This window comes from Phytophthora cinnamomi (genome assembly GCF_018691715.1).
Source record: "Phytophthora cinnamomi strain GKB4 chromosome Unknown Contig21, whole genome shotgun sequence".
Taxonomy (NCBI): domain Eukaryota; phylum Oomycota; class Peronosporomycetes; order Peronosporales; family Peronosporaceae; genus Phytophthora; species Phytophthora cinnamomi.
The window spans coordinates 2,059,869-2,079,892 of record NW_027150954.1 but is presented as its reverse complement, the minus strand read 5'-3'; the positions used below and the strand labels follow the sequence as shown (position 1 = coordinate 2,079,892).

Here is a 20,024-nt window from a genome sequence, read left to right as displayed (position 1 = left end):
TTCGTGCTTACATAATTGAACTAGTTGAAGCGACCGAAATCATTTACCCCGGCGCCGAGAACGCAACGAGCATGATAGATGTCATGGCCGTCCCACTAGTGGACACCACGAGAGACTTCCCTTGCTACTTAAAATATATATATATATTTTTCACAAACGCACGCTTATTATCATAACCTTGAGCTTACGATGTTCCAGCATGTAGCACTGGCGCCGTGGCGTGAATCAGTCCGCATTGCTAGCAAGTTGCGATCGCAGGATCTTTTCCACACGCGGTGTCCTGGCACCGCGTGGGTTCTTCTCCGGTCGTCACATCCACTTGGACGGCATTAGCTCAACACGTCCTCGTCGTCTCCAGCTTCGTGCTCATTGTACGACGTGACAAGCAGTGGCACGCACACCTCGTTCAGTACGAGTCGGGTTGCAGGCAGCCACTCGTCGTAGCCCCAGATGCCGGTATTGAAGCAGACCACCAGATCCGGCTCGCAGTACAGCATATTTTCTCGATGTAGGCCTCGAAGCCGCCGACGAAGTAGCTGATGTCCACCTGGCACATCTTGGCATCCTCCTCGTATGTCTGCGAGAAGCGAGAATCTGTGATGCCCGCAGGAATCAGCTCCAATGGTTGAATGACCTTAATGAAATTCGAGAAAACCGTTGTAGATCACGCCAAGGCATGGTTAGTAGTAACACCAGTACATACGCAAGCAAATGTAGACTCAATTGCACAATTAAAATCGTGTTATTTCCACTGTAGTGTCGTTTGGTGAATGTATTAGAAGCCGTACATGCAATCCTAGTTCCGAATATTGCGATGCCATGCAGTTTAGCGACACCGACTGAGCACTGATGCAGCTGGACTATAGTCTCCGCTTTAAACGCCTGTGGATAACGTACACAGTGGCCGCTAACCACCCACCTTCCTTCTTCAGCTGTGGAGGTAGCCACGTACGATGAGACGCTGCCCAAGGTCCCGAACTTGGGGGGAGGGAGGGAGATAGATGGAGGGGGGGGGGGGGGGGGGATAAGCGTCACCGCCACGCGCGGTCTCATTCCCTCTCGCAGTAGATATTTTGCTACCCCCACCATGCTGGTGATCAGCAGCAGCATCGTAGTACGGGGTGATATTGAGTTTCGTGTATTACGGTAGCTATCTGACGCCAACAAATTCGTGAGAACTCTGGATTGTCGCTCAGAATAACAGTGGTTGTATCGAAAAGTCGCCAGGGGTAAAACGAATTCGTGTGTGCACGAACGCACAAGCAACGCAAAAGTTTTCATACAAAAAGGAAGTCAGACGCCAACAAATTCAAGAGAATTTTTTTTTCACTAGACAGAATCTGTGACGTGCTAAAATGCGTTCGTGACGTGTGAGAAAATCTTGGGTTGTGGAAGTTTGCGTCACTCTCGAATTCACCGTGGACAGCGCAAGTGAACAAGACGTCGACGCTCCTCACTCCGAATTCGTTCGTGTCCGTGAGGCTGCTGTTCTGCTCCAGGGGCATCAAGTCTGCGCGCCTGCTCATCGCCACCACGACTTTCCTGGACGGCAGTGGGTGAGGCCTGCGCGCGCAACCCCATCCGCTCACTGGACCGCATTTGGAGCAATTCTCTGTCGGAAACGGAGCCCTCCCCGGTTGAGTCGGATCCTGGCAACGGGGGAGTTTGACCCCGCCGCAAGTATAAGCGCACGGACCGCCACTACCACCGGTTCCAGTTCTGTCGCGCCATTCTGAGAAGCTAGCAAGCTCGGGGACGAGAAGGATGCACAATGCATGGTCGAGTGACTCTGGCATAAGTTCCACGGCTGCCTAGTGCCTGTCATCGCAGCCCAGGCGGTGACCAGGAGAAGCTGGGGATCTTGAAGTTCTTCAAGAAGCACCAAATTCCTCCGAGACGAGACAGAGGCAGAGCGATGAGAGACGAGATCCAGGCAGGCAAAGGCCACGTCGTCCGTTGGGGACGTCAAGATATGTTTGAGGTTGTTATCGGCATACACCAGGATTCGGTTTGGTGGCTCCAGAAGAACACTCGAGCCCTCGGCGATGGGAAGGTGTTGTTTAAGGCAGTGTGCAATGGTGACATCGTGTTGCTCGAGTACTCCTGGATTTGGCCCAGACGCTGGTGAGGATGAACACGAAACAGAGGAGGAAGATGCAGCCGTGGAGATGAAAGCCCGCTATAAGCCGAATGGATGCGCGGTAACAGTGTCAGGGGAGAATGTAGGCGATTTGCTACGAGGAGCCTCCATATTACTGGTGGAGGGGGCCATATTCGGGGGCCATTTTGCTACCCTGGAGTGGATGGTCGAGAATGGCTACGAGGACAAATCAGCATACATGTACTTGGTGGTCCGCCCAGCTATTGATCCCAATCGTCTGGACGTTGTCGCGTTTCTGATCTACAACAATGTGGTGAAGCGGATCGAGCATTGAAGGCAGATGGAAATTTAAGGGAGCTGTATCAGAAGTATTGGATGAAAGTTGTTTCCTCACACTTCTACCCCGTATAGGTTTCTCTCGCGGAAAGCGACGAGATGAAGCAGCACGAAATGGGCATCTAGCTGTCGTCAAGTGGCTTCACGGACAAGCAAAGGCTTGTCGCACTATAATAGCTATGGACAGCGCTGCAAGTTATGGCTGTCAAGTATGGCTGTCAAGTGGCCCCATACAAATCGCCGGGAGGGCTGCACGACCGCCGCGATGGATTGTGCTGCTCGCAACGGCAAGTTTGGCGTTATCAACTGGCTTCGCACGAACTGCGCAGAAGGCTGCACTACTGTCGCTATGGATGACGCCAAAATGTTCGAAATAGTGCATTGGTTGCAAGCCAATCGAGTGGAGGGCTGCACAACCCTGGCGACGGATCTCGCTGCTTCGAGTGAAGATTTCGTTTTTGCATTCAAAACGTGTTCAAGGTTCCACGTGGGAAGCATTTGTCGAGAAACACAATACTCCCTCTGTTCGTGGGCAGGTCTTTGGCCCACCGATAGTATACACACTGAGCATTACTCCGACAAGGACGACTTCTGTTTCTAAATGCTGACGGACAAGCCGGATACGATACGACGGCAAGATCTTCGTTTCAAAGTGCAGTTCACTAATTGATTCCACGAGTAAATCCAACTTCTCATGTTAAATAGCGTCATTCAAACACTTTTCTCGTTCGATCATCAAGCGCGCCATATTCTGGGCCGATAACCTTTATTGTTATAGACATGACGCGGTAGCTCGCTACTATTCAATTTGGATTTGGTGCACGTCGCCGAATTGTCAACCGAAGCAGGGAAGCACGTACTCACTTCCATATATGATGCCAGAAACTATAGGGGGTTGTGGAGGAGGGACTTCTGTCGCAACGGCGAATACGGCATCAGCAGCGCGAAGTTAGGCATGTGTATGTGTCGTTTGCAGTCGAGGAATTCATAGGCGACTGGTGCGCCGCAAGTGCGTCGCACCTAAGTAGCATGCGATGGTCTGAAAACAAGATAGTGTAGTGGGTGAAACTGTGTGTCATGGTTCTTCGCGTGCTTCATTCTTTGTTTTGTTTTTCCATTGAGGTACATTGATGTCACTTAACGTCTTGGCTAACGACATCTATGACCTAGTCGGAGCTCGTCTCTTCATTCTTGTTGCTTGCTGGAATTTACCCGTCAGACCTATATTTTGTAACCGAAGAAAATACGATCGGAATCAAGGAGATACGAGCAAATATTCATTGATTTCATCAAATGAAGTTACCGTCCGGGGTGATGAGAGCCTCGCTGAAGAAGAGCGACACATCAGCTAAACTGCCCAGCACGTTGAGCACTGGGGTCAACAAATCCGCTTGCGCATGAAATCTCACCACTTTGTCGCTGGTATCGTCCCAGCCGAAGATCACTGTCCCGCGCACGACAAAACTTTGACCCACGATTTTGGTGGCAATGAGCGACCAATCTCCTCCTTGGGCGCCACCTTTCCCATCAGAATTCAGGTGCGGAAACGCGTATCGGAGAGTGTTCCAGCTGACAGTAATATAGGTCGACGTGCTGGCGACCAAATCGCGTTCGGATGACATCACCATCCCTCGAAGCTCCAAACGAGTGTCGCTAAAGAAAGGTGCGAAGCGCCTCCAGTTTTCTATCAGTGTGTCCACGCCGGGGAAAACATCATCTACCGTATCCGGGGCCATGATTCTACGCAAGAACATGGACGCTGCGTCGTGTTGAGTCCCAGGATAAGCTACGAAATTGTTGAAGTGGCGACAGTAGTCAGCAGCAACAGCCCATGGGGTTTGGAATGTTGGGATCTGGAACGAAATCTGGCATCTTGACTTGAGTTCTTCGATCTCCTTCCGCAGGTGAACAATGGCATTTTGAGTATCAGCTACGACCTGGACCTGTTTCGCTCTATAGCGAGCCTGGTTCACACGACACCGTTCTCGATGACGAATCTTCCTTTTCAGAGCCTCAGCGATGATGTCATTTTGTAGATCGGCGTCAATCGGATGATTCGCTGCCTTGAGGGTAGCAATGATCTTGTTTACCGTCTTCACGTCGGACGGAAGCCACATCGGGGGGCTACGGGACGATGATATATCGTTCGGAGTAATTAGCTCTTCTCGTGGAGATAATTCAAGCGTAGCCGTTGACGCTTCTACTCGAACGTTGGATGCATCCGTTTGAACTGTGTAGTGATGCGGATGGTACCCTCGCCGCTGCAGACACGGCCTGGTTTTGATGCTGGCTTCGATACGCCCAGCACTCACGAGTTTTGTCACCAGGTTGGCGCGGAGTGCCTCGGTCCGCTGCTCAACGTCACATATCAGCTTGTCACTTAATGTTCGAGTGTTGGGCGGGACGAGCACGCACGAGTGCATTGCAGTGGGAGATGCAGAGGAAGGCTGGAAGTTGTGAAATGACTTGTAAATTTGCCGGACGACTGACTCGTTGCTTACGGGACGTTGCGTAAAAGATTATGCACAGCTATAGTAGTCTGATAACCGCGCTCGTGATCGTCGTAAATTGGGAGTTACTGGGAGTCAGTGACTGAGTTGAACGACATATGACAAAGTAGACGCAACGATTTCAGCACGCATCCCACGAGCTGAGCGCAAGCACTGCTCGCGTGAACGAGAACAGACAAAAAAAACGCTTGCGAGCGCGCTCGTCGGGATTTGAGCGCTCCCTAAGGCCCGGTCTTGTATGTCGTAGGATAAAGGATTTAGGATTTCTTCGGCGCGAGTGACGTGTGAGAGACGCGCGCGAGAGAGACCTCTGTCGCGGTGGGCGACATCTTTGACTAGAGGCCTTTCGGAATCCTCAAAGATGCCAAACTATCCTCGAAATCGCTTAAGACGCCCTTCCTCTTGCTGTTGGCTCTCGTATTGAGCTCGCGCCGCCGCAACAGCTCCTGTGTGCGCGACCGCATGGACTGGGAAGAGGAGCTTAGCTTGCTTCAGAGAAAAGGGTAGTTCGAGCGCACGTATCGAATATCAATGGAGTCCTCCGACCATTTGCTAGAGCTGGTGCAGCCCGCTTTAGACAGGGCTCCTCACTGGTGGACTGACTAACCGAGACCCAATCTCGGCAGTGATCAAACTTTAGCTATTGCTGGATTACCTAGCTGGAGGAATTGCCAACGACGCCAGAAGAATCAGCGGGTTGAGCCACTCTCACTTCGACATCGTGTTGTACGAGCCCATGGACGCTTTTAACAGGAAGAAGCTTGACTTGGGGGAGGGCGTGCGAAACGAAGAGTGCCGCCCCCGCAGTTCAGACGGATGGAAGCTTCTAGAAGCTTCCACAGCCGCCCTACGTCTGCCGTATGTATTTTAACCTGGCTTCACTATACCTACCGTAAAGGTGAGTCATTCCTATATCTACCTCCTATTGGCTACCATTTCTACCAATCCGATACACTCACCCCTTCTCTGGCTTGCGCGTCCCTTCAGACTTGTCATTCCCGAAAAAGAGCGAGAGCCGCGAGGTGTCCCGCTGCTGCCTCAGGGATTCGTCCGACCTCTCGTCCCCCACGCTGCGGCCTGGTTGGCGGAGGCTTGGGTAGGTCTCTGATGGTGACGGTGGTGTCTCCCGTGGCTGCTCCTGTTGCCGGCATGTCGCCGCTTGCTCCTGCTCGGTCCGCGTCGCCTCTGGCGACGGCAAATCTCGACGCCTCGCTTGGTGCTGCTTCGCCGGCAGCACCCGCTGCCTCCTTGGGTGTCTCTCCGGCTGCGCCAACCGTGGGACCTGCTAGTCCTGCCCGTGCCCCCAGTGATCTCGACTCCGAGTTCGGTGAAGAAGACGAGCGGATGTGGGAAGCGATCGTCCGCGACAGTCAACAGCCTGACTTCGCTGTTTCAAGCCCGGTTCCATCAAGCCCGGCTTCCTCGCCTCTAGCGTCTCCTTCAGCGTCGCCTGTGATTCCTGGTGGTGCTGTTGCTGCGGTTCCTGCTGCTTCAGGTGGCCTCTCTCCGGTATCGCGCCTTCAGGAGTTGATTTTCGAACTTGAGGTTGAAGGATGGAGCGGTGACGAGATGACGGCTGCTGCTACGGGTGAAGACGGCTCGACTTCCACCGCTGAACCTGTGGCTGACGATCAGGCTTCTCCAGAGGCTGGTACGGGTCTCTTCGATGACAGCGATGATGAAGAGGACAGACCGACGAAACAACGCTCGCGTTTGCGTCGTGGTGACGAGACGTCTAGCTGGCATCCACCGCTTCCTCCAGCGCCCGACCGACATCCGTCGAGTAATCAGAAGAATCACTACGATCCGACGGCGCCGTGGGACTACAGCAAGATCGTCGACATTGTGAACTTGCTTGATTCTCATGGAGATCCTCCGCATCGCTGTTACTTGGTTCAGTGGAAGGGTCGTCCACTGTAGTTGAGCTGGGTTTGGATGGAGCAGCTCGATAAGCCGTGGCTGCGTCGCATGATGAATCTAGTTGATACTTGGAAACGTGTGGGATCGTCGAAGCCCCTCATGCGTTGGGCCAAAGAGCGTGACGAAGTGTCTGAAGCTGGAACCTGTTTCATGGACGCCTTCCGGTCTGCGCTGTACTATCTCGGTCAGCCGGACTTGGTTACCATGGCAATGTGGGATGCATTCGAAGACACGCGTCCCTCATCTATCCAGTTTGGTGTGTCGCGTGAGGATGTGACGGAGTTCTTCAAGCTACTTCAGCGGCAAAGTGTGCCTTTGAACTACGACCACCTTCTCCAAAATGTTCTCTCAAGCTCGAGCGCCAATGTCGCAACGCTCTGTGACTTTTGTCGCGATCTTCCCGCTGGTGTTTACATTGTGAGCGCGGGTCAGGATGGCCTTGGGCACTGCTTCGTTCTGGTGAAACGTCGTCCTGATAGCCGCGTCATTGCTCTCGATAACTTTAAAGCTGGTAAAGACCCGCCGATGGACGTGTTTCTTCTGAGCGACCAGCTATGGATTCAGCACGTGAAGTGGATGACTCGAGTGGAGTTGAAGCCTGGATACAAGTGTCGTCACGGCAAGCGCAAGTCGAAGACGCAGCGTAAGCGGGAGAAGCGCATGAAGCAACAGGAGCAACCACAGTAGGGGATGTAGTACGGGAATACATGTAGGCCTTTGAGCCCCCCTTCAATTGCTCGCGCTTCACCGTTTTCGGCGTTTCTTTTTCCGTGCTGCTTCAAACTCGGCGATGAGATCAGGGACTTGCGACAAGTTCTCAATTGGTTCCCAGGTTTGCTTCTCCTCGCCCACCCACTCCACAAGATATTGGGTCCGTCGTTTATGAGTGCGTTCTCCACGTAAACCCTCGACGACCTGGCCAATGCTGCCGTCTGCTAAAATAACTATGCTTGGTCTTGACAATCGAGTTGGTTCCTTATACACCTTTAATGACGCAGTTTTGAAGACAGGATATAGCTTCTTCCCAGCTTGGATGTTGAGTTCATACGCGTGGTTGTGGATCTTCCGCACCACTGTGTACGGTCCAATCCATTTCGGTCCAAACTTGGTGGAGTTTGGCAAGCCGGAGTGCTTCGGGTCCAGGTTCTGCGTGCTCAAGTAAACTTTGTCGCCAACCTCAAAGACTTGTTCAACACGGTTTCGATCGTAGACGTCGCGCATGCGTTCTTGGGCCTGGGCTAACGCTTCACGGCAGCGTAAGAGGATGGCTGCTTGTCGCTCGTGAAACTCTGCTCCGCGTCGACTATTTGGAACAGCTGCAAGTTTCTCAGATGCGAGTTGAAGCGGGTTCAATGGTATATAGCCCAGATCGGCTTCAAAGGGCGCGAATTTCGTGCTGGTGTTCACAGTAGAATTGACTGCAAACTCAGCATTGGCGAGATGGATGTCCCAGTCATCTTGAAGTGGACAAACGAAACATCGGAGATACTCTTCCAAGGTTCGGTTCATCCTCTCCGTTTGACCATCGCCTTGCGCTCGGTGTGCTACGGTCATGCTCAGCTTCGTGCCGATGGATTTGAATACATACTGCCAGAAGGCAGACACGAACTTCCGGTCACGGTCGGAGACGATATTTGTCGGCATGCCGTGCAGCTTCCAGATGTTGTCGATGAAGAGTCGAGCAACACCCTCCGCGTTCACCTTCTTGGTAGTTGGCACGAAATGACAACGCTTGGTCAACCGATCGACGACGACCCAAATGGAGTCGACGTCCCGCTTCGTTCGCGGAAGATCAGTAATGAAGTCCATGGAGATCGACCTCCAACGTTCGTCTGGGATGCCCAATGGTTCGAGCAAGCCAGGAGGCTTCGTCAACCGCGGCTTGTTTCTCCGACAAGGCTCACAATCGGCGATAAACCTCTGGATGGACTTCAACATCTTCGACCAGTACCAATGGCGTGCTAGCGTCAAGTACGTGCGCTCAGCACCGGGATGTCCGCCGTAGTTGGTGTCATGACACTCGCTGATAATTGTCTGGCGCAACTTCACATCGTTGGGCACGACAATACGTGGAGCGTCGTCTACAGGTGTCTGGTACCAGAGCAAACCATTTACTTCGGAGTAGCATCGGTACTTCTTGTGCTGCTGTTGCTCGCGCTTCGGTCTCAAACCGGACTTGCGTCGCTTGATCGCAGTCAAGATTGCTTGCGCGTCACGGTCCTTCTTGTACGACTTCTTGATTCGAGCAACCAACTCGGAGTCACCAGTTACCTCGCTGATTGCCAAGCTGAAGGACGTGTCGTCGAAACTCCTAACACTCAAGTCGTGAAAGAATTTCGTCACTGGCTGCAAGTCTGGTCTTCGGCTCAAAGCGTCGGCGATGCCGTTTTTCGCACCGGGGATATAAGAGAACGTCGGCTGGTATTCCGCTAGGATATCATACCAGCGCGCGAGTCTTCGGTTTGCCATCTTCTGCGTGAAAAGTCCTTCGAGACTTTTGTGGTCCGTTTCAACAATCGGTGGCTTGTCCAGGCAGTAGATTCTGAAAGCTGCCAACGCGTGGACGATTGCTAGCAACTCCTGCTGCTGCGTTGGGTAGTTGAGCTCCGCTGCTTTCATCTTGCGACTGGTATATGCAATCGGACGCTCAACTCCGTCCACAACTTGGAACAGGACTCCACCAACAGCGAACTTGCTTGCATCAGTACGCAAATGCATGGACCGGCTGAAGTCCGGCAGATGTAATACTGGTGGGTTGCAGAGTCGGCGCTTCAGCTCCTTGAAGTTCTTCAGTTGCTCATCGCTGAAATGGATCTTGGCGTTCCGCTTGTTCTTCTTCTTCAAGAGTGTAAACATGGATGCTGTCAGTGATGCATACTCCGGACAGAATCGCTGAACGTAGCCAGTCAAACCGAGAAAGCTATGAAGCTCCTCTTGCGTCCGCGGTACAGGCCAGTCCTTGATGGTCTGCACCTTATCTGGATCCATTCGGACTCCATTTCGCCCTACGAAATCTCCGAGACACGGGATCTCGTCTGCGCAGAAGACACACTTGGACAACTTGACATACAACTTGTTGTCGCACAAGATGTCCAGCGTTTCACGCAGTGCGTCCAGATGGTCCTCGACGTTCGGTGACTTGGTGAAGATGTAAATGTCGTCGTAGAACGACTTCGTGTTCTTCAAGTCTCGAAACAGCTTCGATGTCAATCTGTGCATCGTTGCTGGCGCGTTGCAGACTCCCATTGGCAGAACAAGGTACTCCCATAGTCCGTTCGGTGCCTGGAACGCAGTAAACTTGATGTCTTCCTCTCGCATGCGCACTTGGTAGTATGCGGACATCAAATCCATCGCGGAGAACCAGTTCGCTCCGGACATGGCGTCCAAGATGTCCTCCTTCCGGGTCATCGGAATACTTTGGCGTACTGTGTTCGAGTTCAAGTACCGGTAGTCATGTACGATACGCCAACCGACAGGTTTCCGGACACAAAATGTTGGAGCAGCGTGAGGACTGATGCTCGGTCGTATGAGTTTCTTCTGCACCATGTCTTCAACCCATTTCACGATCTCGCGTTGCTGCTCCGGTGACTGTCGCCACTGTTGCCGGTACATGGCCAGATTCGGATCCTTCACATCGATCCGGTGTTCGAGTTCGCGCTTCTCTGGTAAACCTTCAGGCAGCTCGGGACGGAACACATTGTCCTTATACTCCGTTAAAAGGTCAAAAGCTGGGTTCTCTCGGAAGGTGTCCCAGTCTGTTTCCAGATAGCGCTGTGCTTTCGCACTCCCAACGTTGTCGGGTTCGTCGCGCCGTTGCAGTGAACGTGCGACTTGCTTGATCGTCTCGTTCAACAGCACCAACATGAAGTCAGGCTCGTCGATCTTCTTGGTCTTGATTCTCAGGAACTTCCGTAATTTCTTGCGCGTGATGAATTTGGTCTGCACACCACTTTCGTCAACAATACCCATCGTGAACATCTTCTCCACGACGGTATCCTTGCCCCTGGTACCGCTGCTTTCGTCAGCAGCTCGTGTGGCACTCTCGCGCTTCGACGTCGCAACGTCATCTACTCCAGCTGAACCCTTGCCAGCCTGCGCATCCACTTGTTGCCCGCGGACAACACTTGGGGTCTTCTCCTTCTGCACTGCGTCGCCAACAGCTTCAACCGTAAGCTTCACATCCGTTTCCAGCGCGGCACCTCGACAGGAATCGGGTCTTTTCGCCGATAGGCCTTTCGCCTCGACAGATCTCCGAAGCCCGGAGGTAATCACCGGTCCGCCTTCCTCGATCGGCTTACAGGTCTCCCCTGCTCGCTTGCAATGCAGAGTCTTCGTTCTCGTTCCTTCAATTTGTCGACTTCTCCAGTCGATCTGCGGTTGCATGTCCTCGAAGAATGGTATTCCAAGGATGCAGTCGAATTCATCTGGGATCTGGTAGACTACGGCCACACATCTGTAGGCATCGTCCAGTCCAGAAGCTTGAATCTCCATCGGCAGAACTTCCAGCTCTTCCTCGACGATTTGATTGTCTCCCAACTTGATACGAATGCTCTTGTCACAGAATTTCGTTGTCCGAAGCTGATGTGCCTCGACCCAACGTTTTGACACGTAGATTGTGGTGGCTCCACAGTCCAATAACATTCTTCGTGTGGTGAGATGCTTGTCACCAGCGCTGATCTCTCCAATTACTGAGAACAGCGGCCTTGACTTGAACACCAGAGGGTTTTCACTCAGAACGCTAAGGCTGATATTCTCAAACTTAAGTGTTCCGGTAACGCTTTTCGCCACGCCAGGACCCTCCTTCACTGACGTGGTTGCCCATTTCCCTGCTTCTCTTGCTATTTCTTCCAGATGAAGCAGTTGGCTTTGATGTGGCCAGGCTTCTTGCAGTGAAAGCAGGTGCGACCTTCGGTGCGCTTGGGATCAAATCTCGGCTTGAAGCGCCCTTGGTTACGGAAGGGTTTCCCCTTAAATGGCTTGTCTCCTTTGGGAGCTTGGCCAGCTGAGATCTTCCTCTTGTCTTGACGAGACTGTCGGTCGTGCACGTCATCGACGAAGTGCGTAACTTCGTACTTAACGGCCAGGTCCATGGCTTCACTCAGAGTCTCAGGGTTCTCGAGCTTAACGTAGCTGCGTGTACGAGGCTTGAGGCCGTTCGCGTAGTACAGGACTTGGTCGAGTACGCTCATGCCTTCCACCCGAAAGATGAGAGCAGAGTACTCGCCGTTGTAGGTCTCGATATCCACCGTCTGCTTGAGTCGCTGAAGCTTCTCACGCAAGACGGCCTGGTAGTTCGACGCTTCGAAGTGTTGGAGCACATGCTCACGGAAAATCCCCCACGTGTGCACCTCGCTTCTCATCGTCGAAGACCAGTGCAGGAACCACCCGGAAGCCGGCTTCTCCATAGCCGACCCGGCGATTCCCGGCAGACGCACGCTTGCGTCGTCGATCTGGATGCCGTTGATGCGGCAGGCGTTCTCGATCTGGAAAAGCCATTCGCGGACGTCCTCTCCCCTCTTGCCGGTGAACTTGGGCAGATTGCTTGGCACTCGCGTGTGCTCTGCCATGGCTCGATTCAACCGGTCGATCTCGGCCAGTAGCTGGGCGTTCGTCGGCATGGGCTCCTTGTGGTCAGGTTGCTGGGACCAACAAGTGCTACCAGTTTAACAGGAAGAAGCTTGACTTGGGGGAGGGCGTGCGAAACGAAGAGTGCCGCCCCCGCAGTTCAGACGGATGGAAGCTTCTAGAAGCTTCCACAGCCGCCCTACGTCTGCCGTTGTATTTTAACCTGGCTTCACTATACCTACCGTAAAGGTGAGTCATTCCTATATCTACCTCCTATTGGCTACCATTTCTACCAATCCGATACAACGCTATTATTGCTACCCCCGAGATCCATATAAAGTTCCCTATGACGCCAACAGAGCGCGAGCAGGCAAACGAAGCTTTGCGCACCGTAGCAAGAATGGAGTCATGGACGGTTGTGTAGCTGCTTTGGACGGATGGTTGTGCAAGGTTCGAGAAACCATATCAAACAAACCAATGATGTTGGACCTCGAGATTACTTCAGCGGACATTACGAACGCATGGGTATCAATGTGCAAGTAGCGTGTGACGCGTTCAGCTGTTCTGTTTATTTGGAAATTAGTAATCTTGGTGAAGTGAATGATGTTCGAGCATATCGGGAGAGTTGTCTGCCTGAGGTGATAGAAAGCCTGGAGCACAGGCTTTACGTTGTTGCTGATAAGGCATACAAGTCACTTGCTCACACCATTTCTGGGAACGGAGCTCGACGATGACTACAAGGACTCGTTCAATTTCCATCTTTCTCAACTCGCATTAGCATCGAGATGGCTTTTGGCTTGTTCGCCAGGGAATGGGCCATTTTCCAGCGTTCAGTGCAACACAGTCTCGAACATGACACCAAGACAATTCATTGTGTTGCTATACTGCATAACTTCGTGATTACCGAACGCCTACGCAGGAATCGAGACCCGGTTTTCGAGGAGCTTCGTTCAGAGACTACATGGGGAGGTACGTGCGCTTGCACACCGCTATCGGGTGCACGACGGACTGCTACTCTACAACGCAGTCGACGACAACGCGAATCGCGTTGTCGTGCCGAATGACCATGACCTGCGACTCAGGATCATGTACGAATATCATGACGCCCCGACTGCGGGACATCTCGGACGTGAGAAGACATACGTCCTTCTCACGCGCGACTTCTACTGGCACCACCAGTATAAGTGGGTGCGCAAGTACATCCGTGCTTGCGAGGTATGCCAACGCGTAAAGCCTGTGCCATTCGCACAGGCTCCACTGCAATCACTACCGACTCCGTCGGAGTGTTGGACGTCCATGTCAGTGGACTTCATCTTTGGTCTTCCCCCGAACAGCGGAGGGAATACCGGTGTTGTGGTCTTCGTCGACCGCTTCAGCAAGGTGGTACATCTTGCTGCGGTGCCGGCAGAAATGACCGCGAAGCAGACGGCCCGTCAGTTCGTCGACATGGTGTTCAAACACCATGGCATGCCGACCGACATCGTGTCGGACCGAGACCCGCGCTTCACAGCGAACCTGTGGCAAGAAGTGTTTACACTTCTTGGGAGCCAGCTTTCCATGTCGACTGCGGATCATCCGCAGACGGACGGTCAAACCGAGCGAGTGAATCGCGTGCTCGTCGACATTTTGAAGAGCTACGCTCACTCGTTCCATTACTGGAGCTTGTGCTTATCGATGGCAGAGTTTGCCATCAATAACTCAGTGCATGCCTCGACCGGGCATACACCGTTCTACGTGAAGGCCATGCGGCATCCACGTCTACCGAGTTTACTCGGAGTGATGGCTCCCGCTTTAAGTGTGGGAGGGATCTACGACTGCAATACAGTACCGCAGAAAACCGCTGACACTTTCACAGTGTCAGCTGCGACAACAAGGAACAAGACAACCAGGTCAGCGCTGAGAGCGGACACCCAGAACAAGAAGAACGAGTCTGTGCAGGGCATAGATTCCACAAGGAACAAGGGCCGCGGGTCTGCGCAGGGCGCAGACACCTTGATGAACCACGCAGAGGCCGAGCCTCTTGCGGAGAGCGAGCTGAACGGGTTCAGCTCGGATGCAATTGACTTTACCCATCGCAGACCAGCCGTAATTCGGTTTGTCCAGGACACGATTGCAACTTCTGTGGATATACAGAAGCTGAACGTGGATAATATTGGTGGGGGCAACACAAATGAATTCAAAGTTAGTTCATTGGTATTGTTATCTACTCAAAACCTGCCTAAACATGCAGTTTCCGATTTCGGAGCAAGTAAGCTTGCTCCGCGCTTCATCGGACCATTCACGGTGATGGCACGCCACGGTAACGCATACACGCAAGACATACCGTCTAGCATGCGGCTCCACCTGACATAGAATATTAAAGCCATACCTTCAGCACGAGCCGCATGGCACGGCTGACAGGAAGTGACAGACTTGGTAGGGGAAACCCTCCGCTCCAGCGCGTAGTCGCGCTGGAGCAGTTAATACAGTCGGACCTACAACACGACCTACACGCTCAAGGCGGCCTGGAAGACCGCCACAGCCGGGGCACGATGATTCCGATACAGAGCGGCAACCTCCACGCTCTAAAGAAAGTCCACGACCGTCACCCGGTCGTGGAGCAACACGAGATGAAGGTCAACACGGCGTTGACCATCGGGGCGTGTTTTCACCACCTCCGCCACCGCTGCGAGACGCACGCGGAGAAATTCGCTGGATCGTCCAGCGAATTGTTGATCATAGGAAAACAATCCAAGGTCCGGATTGTTTTCGCATTCGCTGGAGAGGTTTCCCTCCCCAACACGACACATGGGAACCACGGAACGTCCTGATGGAAGACGTTCCGGACATGGTGAAGGAGTACGAAACCCAACACGCACTACCAGCAAGAAGGTAGTGCGAGCGCTGTAGTAATCTACAACGCCTGACGACTCGCGTGCTAGATAATTAGCACGGAGATCATTGAAGCTCTCAGGTATACATATAGTATACCTGTTGTGATCGCGGTTGCTAATATGCACCGCCACCTGGACGGACAGTGCGCACGGCGCACGGACACCAGCCTCCACCGCAACAGCGTGGAGTTGCTAATACTTGCCTCACTTCGAGAAGGACTCGAAGTGCTTTGGCGCTTGCTTACCCGATCACGGTAAGCAACAGAAATTCGCTTAGAGATGTCGACGCATAGATGCGGTCGACATCGAATAATCGTGCACAGACACGTCATTGTCTGTCCCCGTGATAACGGCGCACCTAGCACTGCCGCGCATGGTACTTAGCAATAGAGAGCTTACTGTAGTGGGTCTAACTTGACTCACTACTTTAGCTTACACGTTGCGCAACGTGTATGAGGAAGCGTAAGTACTTAGTAATGACTTAGGTTAATTATATTTGAATACACAAATATAAGTTAACTTAGACAAGACTCCAAGTAGCTAGTTTAAGGTAAAATGAGAACTGTATTGCTTGTAAATTGATCTTCCTCTAAAGTCTGCTAAAAACTGTTTATCATCTATGAAAGGGTTGGCAGCGGCTGGCTGTCAGAGCCCCGCTAATATGCATGTCTCTGATTGGTAGAAAGATGCTGCTTTCTACCAATAGGATCTTTGGGTATGTGTGGACCACTCACTGTGGTGGTCCACTTCAATGTATCCATCGGTGTGTCTTACACCAATGTGAGGAAGTATCCAAAACGTTTAACAGATAACCTATCTGTTAAATTCACAAGTGGCTTGCAGCCACTAGTACGTGTAACCCCGTTACACCATCCCCCCCTTCAGGTGAGATGCGCGGGGTCCCCGCACGTCAATCTTTTGGAATTGACCATTCGTCAATTCTCCGCGTTTGGAGAAGAAATCCGCGCTCATTCAACGATGAGCGCGCCTCAGAAGAAGTCCGCTAAGTCGATGGGGAGTCATCTCTCCATCGACGACTACTTCGAACGCCAGAAGGCGAAGTACGGTGACGTCGTCGACTTTGACGACGACGATGAAGACATGGAGGGCGAGGAGGACTCGTCCTCAAAGCGTAAAGACTCAGTGTCGAGCGAATCGCTCGACCCTCACGCCAAGAACGTTCGCTCGCGTGAAGGGGACGAATCGGACGCTTCGAGTTCGAAGCGTTCGCGTACTGAGAGTGATACCCCACTCGCTTCGGCTGGGGCTCTCAGTACTCCGCGCGCCGCTGCTGCAGCGCGTGATGTTAAAGCTCAAGGCTCTCCGCGCGCTGTACCTGCAGCGCGCGATCCATGGATGCCGTCCGCGTCCGAGATCGCGGACCGGTTTGGGAACTCGGTACCTCCGAATGAGGTGCCGCTGTACGTATGCAGCGCCATCAAAGATGACGCTGTGGCTGCCGAGCTGCACTTTGATGCGGAAACGCATCAAAGGCGCGATTACTACATCGGACTCTTTCATGAGCTCCGATGGTTTCAAAGCAAGAAGACCTCTTCTCGCAGCAAAGTGCCCGAATGGCAGGCACTTTGTCAAAGCTGGAACGCTTTTGTTGAGAACTTCAACAAGAAGGCGAGTGCTTACCGTGATCGGATTAAGCAAGCGCGTGATCGCTTCGAGACGTACTCGAAGCGTGGAAAGCTGGAGCAACTTCATGTTGCTGCTGAGGAGGCAAATGTGCCGTGCGCTGTGCCCGAGGGCTTTCAGTGCACGAAGTGCTTTCCAGGCGCGGTCCGCTTGAGCGACCGCGACCTGAACGGGTACACATCGTTTCGTGTGCCCGAAAGTCTCAAAGAGCTCCGTGCTAAGTTCTCAGCACGTGAGAGTTCGGGAGCTAGCGATGACCGCAGCGCGCGCACTACTTCCGCTGCGCCAGCGCGTACTGCTCTTCGTACGCCCTCACCATTTCCGGAACGTCCTCCAGCAAGACGTTCCGCGGCTCCCATGTATCTCGATGGGGAGGAAATCCTCTCCAACGAATACGAAAACGAGCCCCTTGAGGGTTCGTTTTCGGGATACTATGGTCAACAATCCGCTCAACAATCCAGCGGGTTGAGCCGCGGGCGTCACGGATCGGCGGTGGCGGGGGTGGGAACACGCCCCGGGTATGATCAGCCCCGGGCTGATCAGTATGCGCCTCTCCACGACCGGGTGACCGTCGTGGAGCGTCTGCAGGGCGCTGAGTTCGCCGCCCTGAAACAGGAGCTGGCGAACCAGAAGGCCCAAGTCGCGGCGGTCTCGCAGACCGCCTCGAATATCCAGGTCGAGCTGGGGACCCAGATGAAGGGGTTGCTCCAGCGCGTCCGCGCGCTGGAGGAGAGGTTGCTCGTCGCCGAGGCCAAGTCCTCCGCTTCTGCCTCGGCTCCTGCCGAGGCTTCGGGTCAGCCGAGCTAGATGGCTCGTGCTGCCGGTATGGCTTCAGCCGTCCGACGTAAAAGGTTGGATGGAGGCGCATGCTAGACGGTATGTCTAGCGTGTATGCGTTGCCGTGCCGTGCCAACACAGTGAACGGCCCGATGAAGCGCGGAGCAAGCTTGCTTGCTCCGAAATCCGAAACTGCATGTTTAGGCAGGTTTTCTGTAGCTAACAAAACTAATGAACCAACTTTAAATTCATTTGTGTTGCCTCTGCCCGCATTGTCTGCGTTCAGCTTCTGTTGATCAACAGAAGCTGCTATTGCATCTTGGACAAACAGAATTACGGCTTGTCTTTTGGTGACGAAATTGATTGCATCCGAGCTGAAGTCATTCAGCTCGTTCTCCGCTAGAGGTCCGGCCTCTGCGTGGTTCTTTGCGGTGTCTGCGCCCTGCGCAGACCCGTGGTCGTTGGCCATGTTGTTGGCGGAGTCTGCGCCCTGCGCAGACTCATGTGGTTTGTCCGTTGTTGCAGCTGACACTGTGCAAGTGTCAGCGGTTTTCTGCGGCTGCTGTATTGCAGTCGTAGATCCTCCCCCACTTAAAGTGGGAGCCATCACTCCGAGTAAACTCGGTAGGCGTGGATGCCGCATGGCATTCACGTAGAACGGTGTATGCCCGGTCGAGGCATGCACTGAGTTGTTGATGGCAAACTCTGCCATCGATAAGCACAAGCTCCAGTAATGGAACGAGTGAGCGTAGCTCTTCAACATATCGACGAGCACGCGATTCACGCGCTCGGTTTGACCGTCCGTCTGCGGATGATCCGCAGTCGACATGGAAAGCTGGCTCCCAAGAAGTGTAAACACTTCTTGCCACAGATGCGCTGTGAAGCGCGGGTCTCTGTCCGACACAATGTCGGTCGGCATGCCATGGTGTTTGAACACCATGTCGACGAACTGACGGGCCGTCTGCTTCGCGGTCATTTCTGCCGGCACCGCAGCAAGATGTACCATCTTGCTGAAACGGTCTACAAAGACCACAACACCGGTGTTCCCTCCGCTATCCGGGGGAAGACCAAAGATGAAGTCCAAAGACATGGACTTCCAACACTCCGACGGAGTCGGTAGTGATTGCAGTGGAGCCTGCGCGAATGGCGCAGGCTTTACGCGTTGGCATAGCTCGCAAGCACGGATGTACTTGCGCACCCACTTATACTGGTGGTGCCAGTAGAAGTCGCGCGTGAGAAGGACGTAAGTCTTCTCACGTCCGAGATGTCCCGCAGTCGGGGCATCATGATATTCGTACATGATCCTGAGTCGCAGGTCATGGTCATTTGGCACGACAACGCGATCCGAGTTGTCGTCGACTGCGTTGTAGAGTAGCAGTCCGTCGTGTACACGAAAGCGGTGTGCACGCGCTCGAAGGTGCTTGGGCAGCTTCTGACGGGACTTGTCAGAAGGCGCTGTGCCATAGGCCAGCAAGAGCTTCGCGTCCGCGTCGTGCGCGTACGCGGCCTTCACATCATCCAACAGAGATGATGTGGGTTTGCTCGATCGCATGGCGTCAATGGCATTGACGTCAACAGCTTCTGCATAGTCCGGCCGACGTGATAACGCGTCGACCACCACGTTCAATCTTCCGGGTTTGTATTCGACCCGGAAGTTATACTCCGCAAAGAATGAGAGCCATCTCGCCATTCTTTGTGAAATGTGTGGCGACTTCACTGCGGTGCGCAGTGAAGCATGGTCGGTGTAGACCACAAATGGTCTACTCCCAAGCAAGTACACTCGGAACTTTGCGAGTGCATATTTCATGGCAAGGAGTTCCTTGTCATGCACCGGATAGTTGCGCTCAGCTGGCTTCAGCTGACGCGATTGGTAGTAGACGACACGATCACGGCTCTCGGCTCTCGTGATCGTGCTGCATTAACGCGCATCCGATCGCGAAATCGGATGCGTCACACACTACGTGAAATGGGCGATCTTGGTCGGCCACTGCCAGGATCGGCGCCTCAGTCAAGCCCCGCTTGACTGCATCGAATGCCTTTTGGCAATCGGGTGTCCAATTCCACACAGCTTCTTTCTTAAGAAGCTGTGACAGCGGGCGGATCTTGCCCGCATAATCCTCCACGTACTTGCACAAGTACGTGGCCAAGCCAAGGAACTGCCTCAGTTCCTTGACACTTGAAGGCGTTGGTCATTCATTTATCACTCTGACCTTTTCCGGGTCAGGGCGAACACCATTCTTCCCTACGAGACACCCGAGGACGGGTATCTCGCTCGCCCCGAAGATACACTTCTTCAGG

At 53.4% G+C, this 20,024-nt stretch overlaps 2 protein-coding genes across 3 annotated transcripts; both read right to left on the bottom strand.

Moving 5' to 3' along the window:
* Positions 1-7,611: 7,611 nt before the first annotated feature.
* On the bottom strand, positions 7,612-11,358 carry IUM83_03740 (Retrovirus Polyprotein; the record flags this gene model as incomplete). Its single annotated transcript, XM_067927769.1, has 1 exon — positions 7,612-11,358. One exon carries the CDS (start codon positions 11,356-11,358, stop codon positions 7,612-7,614), a length of 3,747 nt encoding a protein of 1,248 aa, XP_067795458.1.
* A 347-nt stretch (positions 11,359-11,705) lies between these two features.
* On the bottom strand, positions 11,706-12,485 carry IUM83_03739 (uncharacterized protein; the record flags this gene model as incomplete). 2 transcript variants are annotated; one of them, XM_067927767.1, is made up of 1 exon in its annotated part: positions 11,706-12,485. In XM_067927767.1, the coding sequence occupies one exon, from the start codon at positions 12,483-12,485 to the stop codon at positions 11,706-11,708; it is 780 nt and encodes a 259-aa protein (XP_067795242.1). The 2 variants fall into 2 exon arrangements, with proteins under 2 accessions (XP_067795242.1, XP_067795243.1); XM_067927768.1 differs by having other exon boundaries at positions 11,706-12,434.
* Between the last annotated feature and the right edge of the window lie 7,539 nt (positions 12,486-20,024).